This window comes from Limanda limanda, chromosome 1 (genome assembly GCF_963576545.1).
Source record: "Limanda limanda chromosome 1, fLimLim1.1, whole genome shotgun sequence".
NCBI classification, from domain to species: Eukaryota; Metazoa; Chordata; class Actinopteri; order Pleuronectiformes; family Pleuronectidae; genus Limanda; species Limanda limanda.
In genome coordinates, this window is record NC_083636.1 from 39,508,197 (window position 1) to 39,529,284 (window position 21,088).

Consider the following 21,088-nt stretch of genomic DNA (forward strand, 5'->3'; position numbering starts at 1 on the left):
GCGTTATTTCTTACTGGAACAGGATATTTTCGTAACCTTTTAAAACACATTTTGGTCTTACAAAATTCTTTTCCCTTCAAATTAAAATTGTGAATTCTTTGGACAAAGTTCTGGGTTTAATCCCAGAATTAAAACTTGAATATTCAAATGTGTTTCCATTGCAAACCTCACGTTTAAATTAAGCTGAACCCATTTTCTTCAGGGTCTTAATCTTCTAGCATCCCATAAACATGGAGAGAATCAAAATTCTGCATAAACTGTTTTCATAGTAAAGTGTGGATTTTAACCCAATTTTTGTTATAGCACCACGTGGTCACTTGATAGGGTATTTCTAACCTCGGCTAATGAGTTTCACTTTTCCATCATCCAGTGGAAATTCTAGAGAGGGCTTGTATAACCATCCAGGCCATAATAACGACAATAGTGCTGCTGATCGCATATGTGTGTGTGGTGGTTGTGTGCCATCCATCCACGGATCCGCGCTGTGGTCCTGCGCCTCCCTCTCTGTCTCCCCCTCCTGTCCTCAGCACCAGCCTGCGTTTCCCTCTATTATTTTCCACTCAGTTTCTCGCAGTTTAAAATGGCGGCGTTGAGCAGCGCCGAGTCCCCACCGCCCGTCTTTAACGGAGACACCGCGGAGCGGGAGCCGGGCCGGGAGCCGGGCCTGGAGGAGCCGGGCGCCGGGCTGGACGCCTCCTGCGCGCCGGGGATCTCCGGAGGTCCGCAGGATGAGGAGGTAAGCGCGCACGGCGGCGGGTTAGCGGGTGGAGGCTAGGCAGGGGACACGGGCTCCGAGCGGAGGTAATTGGATGTAGATCTTCAGGAAACACCGGCTGGAACATGGATCGTGGGGGCTGCAGTGCAGGGGGGGGGGCAACCGATGATGGGCTCCATGTAAACGAGCCGTCGGAGTGCCGGGTCTCCCGCGGCCCACGGCTTCCAGCGGACAGAGCCGAGAGAGCGGGAGGGGGGAGCTTTTATTCGGCCGAGCCTGTGTTTATTTCGGGCCTTTATGCCACTCGCTCCTGGCTTCATTTTTCCAGGCTCGCTGCAGCTGCAGCCTGGTGCGCCAACAGAGCACACACACACATACACACTACACTCTCTCACACACACATCACACTCACACACACCTACCTCACACACACACACACACACACTTGTCTCTCTATAGTTGTGAGGGCACAATCCCTGGACCCTTACCCTAACCATCCCACCTAAATGCCAAATCGAATTCGAACCCTAAACCGAAGTCTTAACCCACAAACAGCCCTTTGAATTGAGGACCAGCGAAAATGTCCTCACAATGATGGGATTGAACCAAAAGTGGTCCTCATAACTATAGATAGACACACACACACACACAACCACACACACAATTACGCTGCTGTCCAATGCATTTCGTGTTTGTGCAGTCTGATGATCACACATTTTAATTTTCACCAGAGGCTCCTCACCTCAGAGGGCTGATGATGATGATGATGATGATGATGATGGTGGTGATGATGATGGAGGAGGGAGCCAAATCAAGTCGTGTGTGTGTGTGTGTGTGTGTGTGTGTGTGTGTGTGTGTGTGTGTGTGTGTGTGTGTGTGTGTGTGTGTGTGTGTGTGTGTGTGTGTGTGTGTGTGTGTGTGTGTGTGTGTGTGTGTGTGTGTGTGTGTGTGTGTGTGTGTGTGTGTGTGTGTGTGTGTGTGTTGTGAAGTGCAACTGAGATGCACAGGCTACTTTTATTCATATTAAAGGCTTTACAATCACTGCCCCCCCCCTTCACACACACACACACACACACACAGATTGCCCCTTCTCGAAGAGAAAGTGCTGCAAATAGAAATACGGTATGAATGTGTATGTCAATGGGTGAATGCCAAAAACCTAAACACCTAGAGTGGCTATCAAGACTAGAAAGGCGCTATATAAAACAGACTGTTTACTTACACACACACACACACACACACACACACACACACACACACACACACACACACACACATACATACACCATTTAAAGCACAGTGACCATGTCCCATGTAGCCCGGCGATCTGAGGCCTCACCGCTGGACCATGAAAGCAAACAGAACCACACCAGCAGGACATTTTACATTCAAGAATCAATCGCCCTATGTAGAAGTTTCTAATATGCAGCATCAGTGCTGAAATCAGATGTTCGACCTCTACGTTAAAACCGGCTCACAATCTATTGTTTCCTATCTCACTTCTGTGGCCTCTAGCCAAGTTTTATAATCTGCTCATCACCTCAGTAAAGAGTCTTCCTGTGGCATCGTATGTTGGGGCAGTCGGCTGTCATCGTTACCATCGCTGTCATCACTTATTCAAAAAGTCAATGGAGCCAGACCCTGCTGCTCCTGTCGTATAAGTGCGTTTGTGTTGGTTTTTATCAGACAATGTAGTGATCATGAAACTATCAATTTGTCTCCAGAAAGGGCTAGAGCTTATCCTGAATGGAGATTTCCCTCAATCCTCTGTCTATCCGAGTGTGTGCGTGTGTGTGTGTGTTACTCTCTCCACTGTTACACAGACATTAAACTAGTTTTTGCTGCATGAAATGAAACAGTCAGTTACAAATTAAATGTAAAATTGAAATAATTTAAAGTCCACTGTCAACGTAACAGACATTTACTGGACCCAAAAATATTTCAGGCCTCTTTCAGACAAAGTAGAAATAAACTCACACAAAGACAACACCAGCACTTTGTAACTTTGTTTTGAAAAGTGCAAAATGAATTAATATATTATTACCATTATTATTTTTATTATTATTAAGGCATATACAGGGTCACGGAAAATGCAGGCTATTTACAATTTATACACACAGGCTACAAGCAAGCATTAGCATCAAATCCATGTTGAATGAACGTATATTATTACTATACCCTAGTTCTCGGAAGATGCTCATCCTTCCCAAATATGTCCGGGGACCTCAAAACAAGATAAGCGTTGTGTCTTCAATTAGCAATATTCCATCTGATCCCCAATGGCCACACCTAGGGCATCATTTTCCAGTCTATCTTCAGGGAGAGCTCCTGGAGGCTGATTAGATATGTGCAGACTTAAAGCAAGTTCAATGATAAGCCGGTTGTAAAGTTTGGGGACTCGCAACAGACAGATATTCGTCACAGGCAGAGGAGTGATGCTCATAAGTAAACTTGTCTTTATGTGCAGGGGCTTCCCCTTAATTTAATTTCAAAAGACTAATATGTCAAGTAGATATCTTAATGTCATGTTCAAACTTGCTTTAGCATTTCAATCATAGGATCAGGATTTCTAACTAGCTGCTGCCTCGATGGAAGAGGAAACACTTTCAAAACCAAAGCACAAGTATTGTCTAATAAAGGTGTTATTGCACAAGAACAGGGTGTTTTTGATGATGTGTACATTTAGTGTCCTAGATTTAGTTTTGAAATGCTTAAATTTTCTGCAAGCCCAGCAATCCGTCTCTCACAAGTCGTAATGTTTAGTAGTACTAAGTAGAAATTCAGCTTTCAAAAGTGTCAGTTTTAACTTACCGTACATTGTCAGCAAGAAAGATACTAGCATTAATCATTCACGCCTAGTTTGCTTTCATTATAAGGGTTAATAGAATCTTACACTAACTGAAATCAAGTAATGTCTCACTGTTGTTGTAAATTGGTGTTGCATCACCTGTACTATCTCAGTGTTGCCAATTGCATCAGGGTCGGGAAGAGGCTAGAGGATGTGGTTGTTACCAAACTTTCACATCTGAGAAGTTAGATATAAGCTAAATTTGACCAAAACAAGAACTTCTTTTCACACAAAATTTAGCTTGGTCTATTTTTCCTTAAATAGTTTAGACAATTAGGAGAAAAACTGCGTATCAATAACAGCCCTGCCCATATATTGTCAGGTTAGCTCACATCATACTCTCATGCTACTTCATTTTTCTTTATCATCTGGAAAGTGAAAACATCATATTTCTGCATGGTCACAGAAAACACATCAAGTCTCTTGTGCTGGCTGCTGACAGGTGCCAGAGCTGAGGGCTGGAATGAACAGATATCGCTGGCCTCTTTTTTCCTGTCTTTTGTGGTGCTGCCTTCCTGTTTCATTACCTATCTGTACTTCCATCACAGTTAGATTTGTCTTCCATGTTACAGAACATTCAGTTTGTAAAGTTTACAGCCTCGCCACCCTGTTGCTACAGTGTTGCTTGATGAGGCAACCAAAAGTTTAAAAAAACACAAGTTCTTAATGATGAATTGACTCGCTGTCATTTAGGGGACAGCCCTGTAAAGTAGAGGTGAATTCACATTTACAGTGACCCGTCACATGGTTATAAGTCAATAGCTACATATGAAAAAAGGAAAGAGAGAAAGTTAGTAACGCTTGCTTCCAAGTAACTGTACTTTGATTTGGGGTTCTGCTAGAATAGTTGTACATATTGTTATGTTCAAAAGCAATCCCTTTTTTCTGTTTTCACCCTCTATAAGCACGGCTTTAGCTCTTGACTCACCTCCCGAAAAGCCCACTTCTGATTGGCCCACTCTCTTGTGATTGTTCAACCACTTAGTGTATGTAGGAAGTGTCAGGGCCCGTTACCCAGATGCTTCCTGATCAGCAGTAAACACTGCTGTCGCCACGGTAATGATGGCATCAGTTCTGCTGTACCAATTCTGCCTTCCTTCATCCTTCCTTTGCGTTTGACGTCAGTCCAGATATTTTGTTGGGTTATAAAAAGTCCCAGAAGAATGACATCTCTAGTACTTACAACATCTACAGTACCTTTAGTACAAACTGTACCTTAGAAGAACAAGCGACATGTTTTATTACACAAGCATTGGCTCTAGTGGCATTACCATTTATGAGCAGTAAGTTGGTACACTGTTTTAACTGTGTTTGGCACCTTTTTTTTCTTCTGCACAACCATTTCCAATATGACCAAAGAATTGCTCTTTTGTGTTGCTGTGATGTCTTTGACTACTTACCTGATATAATTCTGATAGCCTGAGAAATTTCACTGGGTTGTGCGAAAAGTCTTCTTCTGGGTCATTGTGTGTCAAGTGATTAATTCAGCTAAAATGCCATAAAAGCTTCTCAGCCTAGCAGTGTCCCAGTGGCTTGTTGCGCCAGTCCCTGGTGTCTTCTTTGTCACTGTGCGTTGTATTTTTTGAAGTCGTGAAAGCTCACAGCCGACATGGTGTCCGCCATGTCACTCTGCCAAGTCGTGGCCAGAATTTGTGACTAGAACCTACTGTGACAGATTGGCAATATTAAAAGGCAAAAGTACAACATCAACGGAGGCAAAGTCATTGACCGGTTCATTCTATATAACTCAGACTAAGGATGTTGTTCATTCATTGAAATAAACCAACTCCATAACGTTGTTTGGTGTGTTTTCCCCACAGATCTGGAACATCAAACAGATGATAAAGTTGACACAAGAACACTTAGAGGCTCTTCTGGACAAGTTTGGGGGAGAACACAATCCTCCCTCCATATATCTAGAGGTAAGAGGGATTTGAATTAAGTAAATATAACTTTGGAGACAAAACATCTTATGAATTGAGGTTTTGAAGCTGTCGAGTCAGTGCTCTGTGGTGTGTCGCCCCCTTCAGGCCTATGAGGAGTACACCAGTAAGCTAGACGCCCTGCAGCAGAGGGAGCAGCAGCTGTTGGAGGCCATGGGGAACGGCACAGACTTCTCCTGCTCTCCCACAAGCACGCCAGCCCTTCTGGAGGTCAAGATGGGGAGCTGTGGGGCTGGAGGGGGCGCTCAGGCCTTTCCTTCGGCCCCATGCACATTGGATTGCCTGCAGACCCCCACCGACGCCAGCCGAGCCAACCCTCGCTCCCCGCAGAAACCCATCGTGAGGGTCTTCCTGCCCAACAAACAAAGAACAGTGGTACGTCGGGATGATTTAAGAAACCATTTATTTTTGATTGGCAATAGATATTTATTACAATAATGATAACGATAATAAGACAGCTTATACACAGTAATGCATCACACACCTTGTCTAACTTGAAAGTCAGAGCACAGAAAATTCTAAACATGTCTGACCCATTTAAGGCCTCTTCGTACTCATCAGTTCTGGGTCGTTCTAGTTGAAAATTGACGAATGTGAGAGAAATGTAGTGAAATCTTTGGTTATCAATCGAAAACATCGGTGTTGTGAATGTTTGATGAGCTCCACAGTGGAGAGCCGCAGACAGGCCTGAACCTGTGTTAACCAACACCGATGGCCACCAGGAACAGTCTCACTCAAACTTAGCAGTTCCCCCTCATCCAGCCTCCTCTGCTGTGCCGCGTCAGTTCAGTGAGTGTTGCTGTGCTGTGTTCAGGTCCCGGCCCGCTGTGGGATGACTGTGAGAGACTCGTTGAAGAAAGCTCTGATGATGCGAGGCCTCATCCCCGAGTGCTGTGCCGTGTACAGGATGCAGGATGGGTAAGTGGGTCTCTATTGTACTGTGGAGGAGACAAACTAATAATGCATATGCTGATACTTGACCCTTTCTTTTGTTGTATGCTGTCCACACACTGGTGTCAGGTTACACTGTCTTTAATATACATTACGCACTATATTTTTCCTTGGATATACATTTGTATATATTATAAAATGTACAGTGTTGTCCTGAACTTAATTTACATACATTACCATTACTCTCTTTACTGTTCTGCTTTCAACCTTTTTGGAAAATTCAGCTTTTGTATTTTAATGATTACACTGCAGTTTAAAGAGCAATGCACATTTTGGGAGGTGATATGTGAACAAATATATTAAGCTCTATGACTCTGGTTTGTCCGATTTCTCGATCTTCTGAGCTCTGAGAGAAAAAAAAAGTTCTGGTCTTGTGAAACAAACTAAACTGATTGATCTCAGTTCTTAGGAGAGGATGTGCAAAGAACAGTGGCAGAGAATCTATTAACCCCAATGTGCAAGACTTGTTGCTTTATACTTGATAAGACTTGGCTATATTCACGGCCAAAGGTGCTTCAACTAAGTACTGAATTAAGGGTCTGGATATTTATGTTAAATTAGTCTTGTTTTAAAATGTAAAATCTAAGGTACACTATTTACTTAAAGTACAAATATTCTGTTTCACTTTGTTAAAAAGCAGCAACATAACAAAATATGTGAAAAGTGAAGGAAGGCTGAAAACTTTACAAATGCTCTGTCCATATAAAATCTACATATGCATATGTGTGTGTGTGTTTACATATTTCATAATCACATAAATCATATAAATCAGTGGAATATGAACTTCCTGTTTCAGAGAGAAGAAGCCTCTTGGCTGGGACACAGACATATCCTGGCTGACAGGGGAGGAGTTACATGTAGAAGTGTTAGAGAATGTGCCGCTCACCACACACAACTTTGTGAGTACGCCCTGACAAACTCCGCCTGCTGATGATATTCCTCAGCCTTGTCTGGTTCCTGATTGTGTGTCTGTGTGTCTGTGTTTGATTGACAGGTGAGGAAGACCTTCTTCACACTGGCCTTCTGTGACTTCTGCAGAAAGCTGCTCTTCCAGGGTTTCCGCTGTCAGACCTGCGGTTACAAGTTCCACCAGCGCTGCAGCACTGAGGTTCCACTCATGTGCGTCAACTACGACCAGCTAGAGTGAGTTTCACACAGCGTCGTTGCACCATGATGCTGTTGCCCGGTCGGGACTGAACCTCCTGTAACATGTTGTACACAGGAGAGGGACTTCCACTGTGATCTTGGACTTTGGATTTCATCGCACGTGTCCAGTAAAATACACCTTTATCCTGCTGTAGCAAACTGCAAAGTATAGCTGTGTAAGCTTCTATGTGTTAACTCATGCTAGCTCAGTTAGAAGGGTGCTGGATAAGAGCCTAGATTTGTTCTTGTGGATGGGTCTATTTGCTGGTGTTTAATACTAAAGTGCATCTTCTGGAAAGTGATGTGAAAGTTGCTGACGTTAGCTTTGCACATCACCTATCTGTTTCATCTTGGGTTGGGTGATGTCTGAACTGGCATATGACGATGATGACATAGGGGCAGTCAAGGTGTTATGAGCTCTGGCACAAAAAAACTCCATTTGCATTAACAATGCGGTTTAAAAAACAATCCGCGGCAGGTTCTCATTTCCACCCGATTCTGAGCGTCGCTACTTAGAATAACTACGCAATGATGGTTTGTGGTGTCGAGTATGAAGCTATTTATCCTGGTTATGTGTCAAAATTAAAACATGTCTGTTGTCTCAGCGCAGTCTAAGATGGATTGTGAAAGAAGGCTGTACAACCACGAATTAACTGTTTCTGCAGTTCCAACAAATCTACCCTGGTGTTTCTGCCGAGGTGGGCAGGACATGAATAGTAATAAATAATAAACGAGTAATGGCGGTGACTCGGTCATGATGCTGGGCTCATATCTTAATGACGGTCAGTCACCAGTGATGGATCCCTATGTCGTTCAGCAGATCATATTTTGTAATTTTTGTAACTCAAATAAATTGAAATCTAGACTTGATGTGAAAGGACATTTAGCTAGAAATGGTCATTGTAGTGATTTTCTCAAACCCTGAATTTACTGTATACATGTGACAGTACAGTACTGTTCTCTGGCTGAGCTTCGTGCTCTGTGCTTTCCTTTGTCTGTCACATGACTACAAATTGTGCAGTGTTTCCTGATTCAGTTGTAAATAAGTGAGACTTCATTGCTGAGTCAGGCTGGGAGTGACTGACTAATGAATTATTAATTAACCTTGACGATTTGTGTCCTGCAGCTTATTGTTAGTGTCCAAGTTCTTTGAGCATCACCCGTTCACCCAGGAGGAGGGGTGCTCAGAGGGAACCACCCCCGTGTCTGAGGCCTATCCGTCACTTCCCCCGTCCGACTCCATGGGGTGAGTCGTCCACCGCCACAGCTTTGCAGTTTAAAGTGTTAAACTTGCTGAGTCATTTTAACATAAAGTAAATGTGCAGAGTGATGTCTTGTGCTTTTCGTTTTTCGCAACTACTCTTAACTAACAAACCTTATCTTTCCAGGTCTATATGCCACGCCAGTGTATCACCGTCCAGGTCCATACCCATCCCACCCAGTTTCCGACCCAACGAGGAGGACCACCGCAACCAGTTTGGCCAGCGGGACCGTTCGTCCTCGGCCCCCAACGTCCATATTAACACCATCGAGCCTGTCAACATAGACGTGAGTCTGCTTTCCCTCTGCTAGTATTATGATGAGAAATGTCAGCCATGAACTGTCAACCAGTGATCAGATTACAATCAGACAGAGCTTGACCACATGGAAGCACAAGTGTAAATGCACCCGAGACAGATTGTGTCCGAACAGTCAAACCCCCTCTGGCGGTGGTCAGGGGACGGCTGCATACACCCACTACTTGGGCAGAATTACACAATCACACAAGACTGTTCAGACCAGTGAGCTAGAAGCAGCGAGGCAGCTATTAGCCATTAGCCAGGTAGCAGTCCTCTCCTCAGTCCTCACGTTATTCAAAAGAGATGTGAAGGGAGTGAAGAAGAGACCAATCAAAAAGAAAGACACAATAACACAGCTTTACAGATAGATACCATGTTCTTCTATTCTTCTGCTGTTTTTTGTTGTTGTTTCTAGACCTGCACAAATGACAGGAGGATGTAATGTTTATTTCTATACTCTATGTCTACGATATTTGAAAATTACAGATTTGGCTTCTGGTCAAATCTGAAACTACGCCAAATAGGTTCCTTATCCTTTCATATTACTTACTACAAACAGAAATAAAACCAGAGTACTTTTAAGAAAACTGCTATTAATGTTGTTATTACAATTAAAGCACATCAGTTAATTTCCCTTCACATTATTTCAATGTGTACAACCCTGTGAATACAACACAAACATGGGTGCACCTTTTGTTAGAGCCTGGCTACAGTACATTGTATAGTACAATATTTAATGTGTCTGTAAATAAATACACATGTGTTCATATTACTGATCTTCTTTTCTCCTTCATTTCAGGACCTGATTCGAGATCAGAGCTTACCACGATCAGATGGAGGTACGGTTTACAGCAGCAGACGTCTGTAGCTTCTGTTCCCACCATCCTGCGTCTGTGTGCTCTTAGTCTTTTGTGTGTGTGTGTATGTGTGTGTGTGTGCATATGTGAGTGTGTGAATGTGTGCGTGTGGAGATTTGTTTAGTCCTGCAGCCAGTCACTGACAGTAGTAGGTTTTATTTTTCAGATCTGTGGGTCAGGGTTTTTGGAAAGGACATAACCTCCACTTGTGCAGACCAGTCCTACTTAAGAGTTGCTCTGCCAGGTCAGGAGGAACATGCGTAGCTGATGAATCTTTTCAGCCGTAATTACTAAAGTATTCATGGAAATAAAGTCAACCGGAAGCTCGACAGTAAGTCCGCGGTGTGCTGTGGGCGGCTGGTTCCCCCTGCGTCTTCTACTCGTCTCGCTCTCTCACACAGAGTCATTCTCGTTGCGTTAAATGATTCCAAATCGACGCGTGAACGTTTCGGCTTCGCGAGAACCTGCAGATACCCTGACTGACAGAGCTAAACTAGCGTGCTGGCAGCGTAGGGAGCTAGCGGGGCTCCTCATTCTGGAGCCCGGCAGTGTCCATGGACACCAGCTAGAGGTGAGAGGGGCAGGGTGAGTAGCAGTGATGGTCTGTCTGTCTCTCTTTGCCCTGCAGCCCCCCCGACCCACCCCGCCCGCTGCTTGAGGAAGCACCGAACACGGACCTCAAGCCCCCTCCTATACTCCTACCCCAATGACATAGTGTTTGATTTTGAGCCTGAGCCTGTTTTCCGAGGTAGCTAGGCCTCTGCGTGTTCCTGTGTCCTCCCACATCCACCCCAACCCCACCTGTCCCAACCCTTCCCCCCACCCCCAACACCCAACCCCCAACCAACTTCCCCACATTCCCTATGACCCATCCACGACATCCACTGTGTGTGCCCTCTCTCTTTCCTCTGTGTCTTCTCGTGCTCTCTCTCTCTCTACCACACAGCCGACACTACACGGGTTACACAGGGATCTCGCTTTACTCTGATGAGACACTTGTGATTGTGTGGATGGTGGTTTGTAACATACTATAGTGTAGAATGCATCAGGAAGTAAATCAGGGGATTTAACAGCACATTCTGACTTATTTAAAGGTTAGAACAGTTTAAACACTTTGAGGAAAAAATTATTTCATCAAGGCAATACTGTGATTAGAACATTTTATAATGACTTTTAAATCAATCCTCCGTCCTGTGTATAGCTATGTATGTTTGTAATACACGACACCACTAATGTATCCTCTTTCTACATCAGTCATCTGAAAAATTAGGACGTATGCTTTCATTTTACAACTTAAAAAGAATAATAACACTGAACATGTGTTTGAACATGGGAAAGTAATTTTGCCGCCGGCTCTCGAGAAAAAACAATGTCTGATAGGATTTGACGTCAGACAAACTTGTTTAAGGGAGCACCATCATCATCCTCACAGCCTCAAATCTAACTCCTGTATGTTCACAATGTGTTAAACCTTTAAAGGGGAATTCCAGTATATTTCACCCTGGGCCTTATGTTTATAAATGTAAATGTGTCATCTCCACTGGCAGCCGTGACAGGTGGGAGTTGCTACAGGTTATCTTATGGGGCAACTGCGACTTCGTCTTCGAAATGTTCACTAAAACTACTCTTTGTCAATGAACGGCTTGATTAATTTTCCTGGGTCTTTGATAAGAATGTAGCGACATTACATATGTCTCACTCACAACCGTGCAGCAGCTCGGTGTGTGAATCATTTCCACAACCACATTAATAATCATATGGCTCAGGTTGAAAAATACTTGAATTCCCCTTTACCTGGGGGATTAATGACAACATGCGATGTTTGAAGCTTTTTCAATCAATGTTTGCTTTAAAGAACTGCACTTTTAAAAAATGGATACAATTTCAGATTAATTTGTAATATTTACTTTACTAAATTTTATTCAATATTATATAAGTTTTCACGTTAATAGCTTTTTTAGTAAACAGTTCAAACTGTTTAAATCAGCTAAATAACTCTCCAACATCATAATATCCTTTGTGATCCTGAAGAAGTTAATAACATGTATCTGTAAAGTCGAGATGATTAAACCATTAACTACCATCCAACCAAGCACCTCGCTCCCCTCTCCTCTGTGCATGTGACCAGACACACTCGACTGATTCAGACGCCTCAGTCCCTGTCCCCGCCTACAAACCTCTCCCTCTCTGCACCTCTACTTCTCCTCCTTCTCCTGTTTGACCTGCATTTCTCATTCTCTCTCCTTGTTTTGTCGTCCGCGATCCGTCTCCAGGCTCCACCGCCGGGCTGTCGGCCACGCCGCCCGCCTCTCTACCCGGCTCCCTGTCCAACGTCAAGGCTCCACAGAAGTCGCCGTGTCCGCAGAGGGAGCGCAAGTCCTCGTCCTCGTCTGAGGACCGCAATAAGATGGTAAGGGGTTTGGTGCGGACTGTTTCTGCAGTTCAGTGTGTATGTGTGAGTGTGTGTATGTGTGCTGACCATGTGTCCTGTGGAACAGAAAACCCTGGGGAGAAGGGACTCCAGCGATGACTGGGAGATCTCAGAGGGTCAGATCACTCTGGGCCAGAGGATAGGCTCTGGATCCTTTGGAACTGTCTACAAGGGAAAGTGGCACGGTAAGAGCAACAGAGCCCCCTACTGTCAGTCCACCACCTTCTGCTGAGGAAGCAGATTACGTCCTATAGGCATCAAATCAGTATTTTATTGATTCATTACAATGAACACACCCAATCCTACATAAACATCATTTATACAATGAATCAGGACAATACAGTCTGTATTCCGGTGTATTTCTTAGTGGGTTCCAGATGTATGATTTAGTTTTCATTTGTCTTTATGAGCTTTCTGAAATGTTACGACATTGTGGACGAAGCCATCTTGCACTATTTGAGAACCAGCTGTCCTCTCCTCCTCTCAGGTGACGTGGCGGTGAAGATGTTGAACGTCACCGCGCCCACGCCACAGCAGCTCCAGGCCTTCAAGAATGAAGTGGGAGTCCTCAGGTAACTTCTGCCACCTGCTCTGGGATCAGGAGAATCTGTGCTCCTTTTTTTAATATATATAAACAGCCACACAAAACACATGCAGTTAGTAGATTAGACACGTAGTTTCATCGACCTGTCTGTGTTTTTCCCTGAAGGAAAACGCGTCACGTGAACATCCTGCTGTTCATGGGCTACACCACCAAGCCTCAGCTGGCCATCGTGACCCAGTGGTGCGAAGGCTCCAGTCTGTACCACCACCTGCACATCATCGAGACCAAGTTTGAGATGATCAAGCTGATCGACATCGCCCGGCAGACTGCTCAGGGCATGGAGTGAGTGCCGCTCCCCACAAACTCACTCACACAGGCACACAAAGTCTCAGTGTGTTTAATCCCTTTCTCTCTACCTCCTCAGCTACCTGCATGCCAAATCAATCATCCACAGAGATTTGAAGAGCAACAGTATCCTTTGTCACTTTATGTCACTGAGTCAAGTCGAGCTTTAGGCCGAGGCCTTTAAGTAAACTTGCAACGAAAATATAAACTCTGCATAGAATTAGATCTGCAAAGATCATAGGTGGGGAAGAAAAGAGTGTTTCCATGACGACCCCTCCTCCCAGATATTTTCCTCCATGAGGATCTGACGGTGAAGATCGGTGACTTCGGCCTGGCTACAGTGAAGTCCCGCTGGAGTGGCTCTCACCAGTTTGAGCAGCTGTCTGGATCTATTCTGTGGATGGTCAGTATCACTTCCCTAAATTTAACATTCACTCTGTCTTTTATTTTGGAAGACCTCTGCGGTTAATATTTTAGTGTTGTCTAATCGGACTATCCTTGTGAACACGATATTTCAAGATCGCCTGTGGGGAATTCATAAAAGTTTTGCACAACCACTCACTTGGACTCAATGATGAACTGATTAGATTTTTGGTTGGAGTGTCCTTGGGCAAGACACTGAACCTGCTGTGCTGCTAATGGGTAAGTGGTGTATGATAGAAAAGTGCTGCACATAGATGCACCGTATGAACTGTGTGAATGGGTGCAAGGTAAAACTGTACTGTAAAACCCTTTGAGTGGTCATCAAGACTAGAAAAACTCTATAAATACAGACCATTTACCATTTGTGCTCTCTCAGGCTCCAGAGGTGATCCGGCTGCAGGACAAGAATCCCTACAGCTTCCAGTCAGACGTCTACGCCTTCGGCATCGTGCTGTACGAGCTCATGTCCGGAGTGCTGCCCTACTCCAACATCAATAACCGAGACCAGGTGAGAAACTTTTAAGATTTGTTAAATTTCGGTTTAATTGATGTTTTATATGTCATAATTTTGTATTTATCCATACATAAACATAAGTGCTTGTTAATTTACAACTTGTTTGACTCAATCTTATTTTTAACTAAACCTTAATAATAATAATGCGGCTGTCATAATTGGATTATTAAACACCACAAACAATAAGCTGTAGTGTAATTAAATCTTTGAACACCAGCTAAATAAATTCGATCAGGAAAAATGAAAGCACAGGGGATATGTAGAGGTGCTGGTGGTTGGTTTAACAGTTTATTAATCTATTGGACTTTAAAATTTGACAGTTGTGTTGTAGTTCCATTTTGCTGAAATGTGCTGATCTCTTGTTTTTAAGTGTTTCAGCTCGAGGACAATGTTAGACTGTCACTTGTACAAATGATTCCGCACCATCTACAACCTCAATAATCCGTAATAGAAGAACAAAGTCAGATTTTTGAAATTGTTTAATTGTTTATAAGTATAAAAAAAGGATGTTCAATTTAAACGCACCATTGTAGTGGCCACTGAACCTGCAGAGTATGTTGTTTTGATTCATGTTCCCATAAATCAAAGTTTACCTTATTGTGAACTTCAAAAAACGTGTTTGCCCATTAGCTGCAAACTGCCCTCACCTTAACACATTAAAACAACAATAGAATCACAACTTAGTATATTCCTTAATAATATTAGCCTATACTTACCTATACAACCAAACAAAGACATGTAATGAAGTGGCTCCTACAGCTATGGTGAAGCAACGGCCTGTTTTCTCTCTGCAAACACACATTCTGATGCCTCCTCTCTTCTCCTCCCGCAGATCATATTCATGGTGGGTCGAGGTTACTTGGCTCCCGACCTCAGCAAAGTGCGCAGCAACTGTCCAAAGGCCATGAAGAGGCTGATGGCCGACTGTCTGAAGAAGAAGAGGGAGGAGCGACCTCTCTTCCCTCAGGTCAGACATAAATGTTCCTGCTCTTTTATTTCATTGGGAAGACGACAGATAAAGACAATAGAATAAATACGATATTTGTGCTGGTGAAGACAAAATTATGCCGTTCATGTGTCCCCATGAAACGCGGGTCGGAGACGTCAACTTAGTCTGTGTGTTTCTGGGTGTCAGCACGAGAGAGAGAGTGAAAAGTGAGCGAATGGAGTCAGGATAAAGAATACAAATGTATGTAGGTTAAAAGTTTGTACAGTTAAATTGATTCTTGGAGGAAAAAGCATTACTTCAGCAAAATAAAATGACCAGTCGCACAAAACAAAACAACCAATGCTGGACTCAGCCAATCGCTTAGCCCTTGTAGATATTTATTCTCAACAGGCTCTGAGACAGTTCTTCATTTCTAACCGACCCTGTGATAGAAGACTATAAAATAAAAGCCTTGCATTCACTCAAAGGGCAGAATGCATCCCACCATTTCTGCGAAGCTCTCATTCTAGTTAACCTTCCCCACTGCTCCCCCTGTTAGGAGCTTTTCACTCAAACGGATTACAACACAGCGCACAATATTTGCCTTGGTTTTGTTTAAATGCTGTAGCAGTGACTGATGGATCTGTGGCTGTGCTGTGTATTCTTACAGATCCTGGCGTCCATTGAGCTGCTGGCTCGCTCGTTACCCAAAATCCACCGCAGCGCCTCGGAGCCTTCGTTAAACCGAGCCGGCTTCCAGACGGAGGACTTCAGCTTGTACGCCTGCGCCTCCCCCAAAACCCCCATCCAGGCCTGTGGCTATGGTGAGCTCACACACACGCGTACACAACCATCTGACTCAGCACCCGGGAGGAAACTAGTCCACTGAAGGATACAGTGTTGGCAGCAGCAGTGCTGTGGCTGTTACAGCAGTGCTCACACACTTATTTTCTCCATGTCTCTCTTGTTTTTCAGGGGAGTTTTCAGCATTTAAGTAAGTGCTGCAGATCCCACCACTCCATCCCTCGTCACTTCTCAAAAGTCTTGTGTCTCTGCGGTGGATTAATTACTGGGAAAAAAAGAAAAAATTTGTCTCAAAGAACCTGAAGAAGGCAACCAAAAGCTGTCCTGCAGTCAAACAGCCACTGCGACAGACAAAACTGAATTAGGAAAAATAATAAAAGAGCAAAAAAAGCAACTTGAATGACACAAAACGAAAAACAACATCCATACCAAAACCGTTTTCCCGCCTGCCGGAGGGAAAAGATGAAGGCGACAATGAAGGGGAGACGGCGGAGGGACGTCAGGAGGAAGTCGAGGCTGTGGACGCCGCTCGTCTCGTCGTTTCCAGTGCCAACGAGGAGGGGGGCTGGGGTTTTTTCAGCCGGGCCGCCGCCGCCCTGCACTGGGAGTGACGGCAGAACCGGGCCTGTGGAAGGAGACCCCGCGCCCCCATCTGACGGGGGTAGAGCTGGAAGGTCGGGCGCCCGCCTTGTTCCCCCACGAGAGCTGGAGGTCACTGGGCAGGGGGTTAACCCCACCACCCCCCCACCTGAAGAGCGATGACTTGAAAGATAGATCTATTTTCACTTTTTCAGTTGTTTCTCCTGTTTCAGAGTTAAGCTAGCATTGGCTAGGAATGATGACCTTTTTCCGTCCTTTGTTTCTCTAGAAGAGATGGTAGCTGTGCGGCATGCAGCACTGGCCCTTTTTTTTTGTCCTTTTGGGCTTAATGCTGACCAAATTCTGCAAAATACTGAGTTTTGCCTTCTTGTTTGCCTCCAACAAAGTCAACACTGGTGATGAAATGGCCGCAGCTCTTTATCTCTCTGGAATAGATTGTGCATGCGAAAGCAGGAGAAGCAGATTTTCAAGAGTCCTGAGCACAGTAGCTGCTCTATGGGAGGAAAAATGCTAATTTATTTGACGATTCTTGGAAACAACGCGAGAGGGATTTCGTGGTCCATCTAAAAAGAACCCGGTCGTAGTTAACTCATTAGATTGGTCTCGATTCGCAAGATCTCCTGATGTTGGATCATTCGACGGAGACGCTCTACCTTTTCAAATGATCTCATTGGAAGGGGTTATTTGTGTGGCTTCCATTTGGGAGAACAGATGCAGGCTTGATAGATGATGGAAGCTAAACAAGGTTTGTTTTTTAAAGAGCCTAGTCTAAGCCAAGCTGCTGCCCGGGTTCATACTGACCTAAAGAGTGTGTACAGTAAGTTGTTACACAGCATCTTCGCAACTAAAGCTTTTCATTCGCTTCTGACGCTTTTCCGCAGAACCCAAACTCTACTTTCTTTTGTGACACCAAGTGCATGTCTTTCTTGCTTTCTTTTTTTTAATCACGTGGCTTTAATATTGCACTCTGCTTAAGACGGGGACCTTACTTGTTGCCGCTGGTGACCAATGAGCCGCAGTGTGATCTGCTGAAGGGACACGTGGTCTTCTGGCAGGTTCTGTTAGTCTTGAAAAAAAAAAAGAAGTTCTGAAACGTCCTTTCAGTCACACCTTTCTAACCTTTTTCTACACACATGCACCTGTACTCTTTTCATTCCAGCGTGTGTTGTAGGTGTTACACATTCTTTTTTTTTTTCTTGTTTTTTCATTATTGTCATTATTTGCCTTTTTCTGTACAGGCAGGCCTGCAGATATTTACTTATTTATATGAATCTTTTTTTTTTTGTTGGTTTAACTGATTTAATTTCAGAACCGCTTTATTTTACGCTCTGTCTTTCTTTAGACGCTTGTTTTAGTCTTTGTGACTCGTGTACTTGCACTTTGTAGAGATGAGACGGATCGAAGCAAACGAGCGACTAGCCTTGACTTTTTTTTTATTGAAGTATAAATTTTGACATACAGAGCTGATGACCTAAAAATCCACCTAATGCATGAGTCATCTGCCGAGGCCCAAGTGTGAATATTTTTTGCAGAGAATGACTCTTTGATAAAGCCTCCGCGAGCCGAGTATGTCACCATGTGTGATGGGGAGCGGAGAAAATGAGGCTGCTGGCTTGATGAATGGATGTTTTGGAGGTAGAGCACACAAGTTGAAGTGTCCATCCATCCAAATACAACAAACTGGTTCTTCACATTCATCATGGATCATGCCTTTCCATCATAAACGCCATGAACTAAACCCCCACTCCCACCCCCCCAACCGCTTCATGGAACTGTCCGGTTTGTGAGGAGATACACTTACTTATCATCTTACCCACAAGTCCCATCTCATGGCTGCAACGGATTTAGCCTAGCTTAGCACAAAGACTGGAAGCAGAGGGGGGAAACTGCTAGCCCCGACCCAGGACAGACTTACAGCTTATCCCAGTCCTGGATCATCAACCTCCTGAAATTTGGACCTTTTTTCGTCACAGGGCAGCTCATGAAATGTGTCACACTTGTATATTGAACATGCAAGTGTGGTTAAAACTTAAAGGGTAACCAAACCCAACTCTGTGTGAAGCCTGGCATCTACTGGTGAAAGCACGGCACTAAATTACCACCGGCTATTGTTCTGGTAATCATTCTGAGCATTATTCTGTCATTGTCTCAGCAGTGTCGGCTACGCTGCTGGTTCACATGATGCTTTGGTTCAAGTCTTGTAAACAGCTTGTGCCCTCCCATGGTAAAATGCTGCACTTATTGAGCACAAGTCGATGTTGGTTGGGTTTTTAAAGGACAGCCCGAGTTATGTGCTTTCACCAGGAGACTAAGCTCCACGTTGGTTTGGTTTGGTTTGTACTCTATACTCTGTACACTGTACTTCTAAAGTCTGTAAATTCCAAAGACATAGAAACAGTATTGGCCTCTTAAATGTTACATATCCTTCGGTATGAGGGACGTTGGTCTCTATCCTTAGCTTCACTAAGCATCTGAAGAAAAACCATCAGTTTCAGGTTGTAAAAGAGACTTTGAGTCATTAGAGAGACAACGATGCCATGGTCAGGGAAGGCTACAGGTTTGGAGATAAAGATAAAAAAACAGCTTTAGGTGGAAGTGGAAGATGAGGTAATTGGTTAAGGGTTCTTTAATCATTACATTCTACTAACTGCCTCAGAAACCTGATTTAATCCTCTTCTCTGCCTCAGAGCTATAATTATGGCTTTATATATATATATATATATATATAGATTTTTTTTTTTTTTATGAAGTCAGGGCTCTGACGCAGGCCTTGGTCATTACAGCTCAAGGATACACATCTCCAAGCACTGGACCACACAGTCACTAACACTTTCACATAAAGGACAGTTCAGAGTCCGTGGACTGTGGCAGGAATCTGTAGGGAACATGCACAGTTTACAGAGGAAGCCACTACTCACTGAATCTGACCTTATTTTCACGAGAGTTTAACTTCTGAAGAAAGATACACAAAATACATTTTGTCACATCTCAATTAATTTAGAGTGCCAATTAAGGTTGGAAAGCAAGTAAACTGTCCGGGCTGTTATCTCCAAACCTAAACTGTCTGGTCTCTGCTCAAAGTCCTCTCACATGCTCGTCTCGGAGCTGTTGACTGTATCTCATGGTCCTCTTCAGCGCGCTGAGCTGACAAAGTGGAAAAAATGCAGATGTTCAAACTTTGATCGATGATTCCGGTCAAATCCTTCTTGTTCATGTCGGGGGGAAAAAGACAACCATGGAGATTCATTCTTGATGTTGGAAAGAACCTCAGCTCCAAGTTTACTTACTGGCTTGTTGTAACAAATCTAGGTCAATGTTAAAGTCCACACATTCGAATCAATTAAACCTCCAAACACGTGATATGGTTCAGAACCAGATAGTAAGTGGACTTACTTAAAATTCGGTTTACTAGGTCAACAATGAACTGGCGTCCTCACTGGAAAATATCACGTGGTCTCAGTCCTCTTCCACAGGCATCGGTGTGGTCCTTCAGAAACTAGCAGATAGTAGTAATCTGGGATTTCACATTTTCATATTCTTCATTGTTACAGGACCTGAGGAAGTAAACAGCAACGTCTTTAAGAATGCTGTATTTATTATCAAGTTTTCTGATGTCCGTCTCTAAACCAGAGAGTTTACAGGACTGACTCTCTCCGCCGCCCTCCTCTTATCTCACTCTCTCACTCTCTTCTCCGCCACATAATGCACAGCCTTGCTCTCTCGTCATTCCCCCTTTTTGTTCTTCAGACACATTCCCCTCCTCCTTCCTCCTTGCCTGCACCTTAAACCCAACAACTGAGAACTATCATGGAAAAAAAAAAAACTAACTTTATGGAGAACTTTTTTGGGGTTATGTTTTTGTTTCACCTGTAAATAGTTGTACAAAGGAAATAGTCAGTTTGCTAGGAGGCATGGAGACCACAAATGTAACAAATGATAAACTGTTGAAAATGAAGAGAGAAGGATTAAAAGATGTTTTGATAGGCAGACTTCTGAGAAAACCAGTTGAGTGTAAAAACTATTTAAGGATGTATCATAAGAAGAAAAAGCTTAATGTATTTGTTGTGAATATGAAAAACTGATATATTAAAGAAGTGCATGAAAACTGTAGCTGGGTTTCCGTCTCGTTTGTATGGTGACATGTTGAGGGGTGACCTCCTCCACTGATAGTTTCCGTCCACACGGTGGCAGCACCTGCTCCTGTAATGCTCCCAGAAAGATGCTCTGCTGTGAAGTGAGCTGTGAAATGATGTCAAAGTGGAGCTCGACATCTTTTCCTCTTCTGTGACGAGTCTGCCATCAAAATGTTGGTGTTTTTAACACATATGTCGAAGATGCCTTCACTGATGGACAACCAGTCCAACCCCTGCAGAAAACCATCGCAGCACTGGGCAGCTCATTCAGCGACAGACTGATCTGTCCTCCTGAGTGTCTCAAGGAGAGGCATCTGGTAAGACTGCACAACCAGCTCTGCTTCCAG

General features: G+C 43.9%; 1 protein-coding gene across 2 annotated transcripts; it reads left to right on the forward strand.

Annotated features, from left to right (window-relative positions):
* The first annotated feature begins 580 nt into the window (after positions 1 to 580).
* On the forward strand, positions 581 to 20,718 carry braf (B-Raf proto-oncogene, serine/threonine kinase). 2 transcript variants are annotated; one of them, XM_061072624.1, is made up of 20 exons: positions 581 to 736; positions 5,384 to 5,485; positions 5,594 to 5,881; positions 6,321 to 6,424; positions 7,254 to 7,356; positions 7,452 to 7,600; positions 8,730 to 8,849; positions 8,992 to 9,151; positions 9,962 to 10,001; positions 10,648 to 10,767; positions 12,293 to 12,429; positions 12,518 to 12,635; positions 12,938 to 13,022; positions 13,160 to 13,336; positions 13,419 to 13,465; positions 13,624 to 13,742; positions 14,139 to 14,270; positions 15,109 to 15,243; positions 15,875 to 16,028; positions 16,180 to 20,718. In XM_061072624.1, exons 1-20 carry the CDS (start codon positions 581 to 583, stop codon positions 16,200 to 16,202), a joined length of 2,469 nt encoding a protein of 822 aa, XP_060928607.1. In that variant the 3' UTR covers positions 16,203 to 20,718. The 2 variants fall into 2 exon arrangements, with proteins under 2 accessions (XP_060928607.1, XP_060928599.1); XM_061072616.1 differs by lacking the exon at positions 10,648 to 10,767.
* The last annotated feature ends 370 nt before the right edge of the window (positions 20,719 to 21,088 follow it).

What these genes read in the sequence shown, in the direction of transcription:
- braf (XM_061072624.1), top strand. Translation starts at nt 581, where the DNA reads ATGGCGGCGTTGAGCAGCGCCGAGTCCCCACCGCCCGTCTTTAACGGA. An exon ending in GTGTACAGGATGCAGGATGG is followed by an intron (nt 6,425 to 7,253) that starts GTAAGTGGGTCT and finishes TTCCTGTTTCAG; the next exon opens with AGAGAAGAAGCCTCTTGGCT. An exon ending in CATCCAGGCCTGTGGCTATG is followed by an intron (nt 16,029 to 16,179) that starts GTGAGCTCACAC and finishes CTTGTTTTTCAG; the next exon opens with GGGAGTTTTCAGCATTTAAG.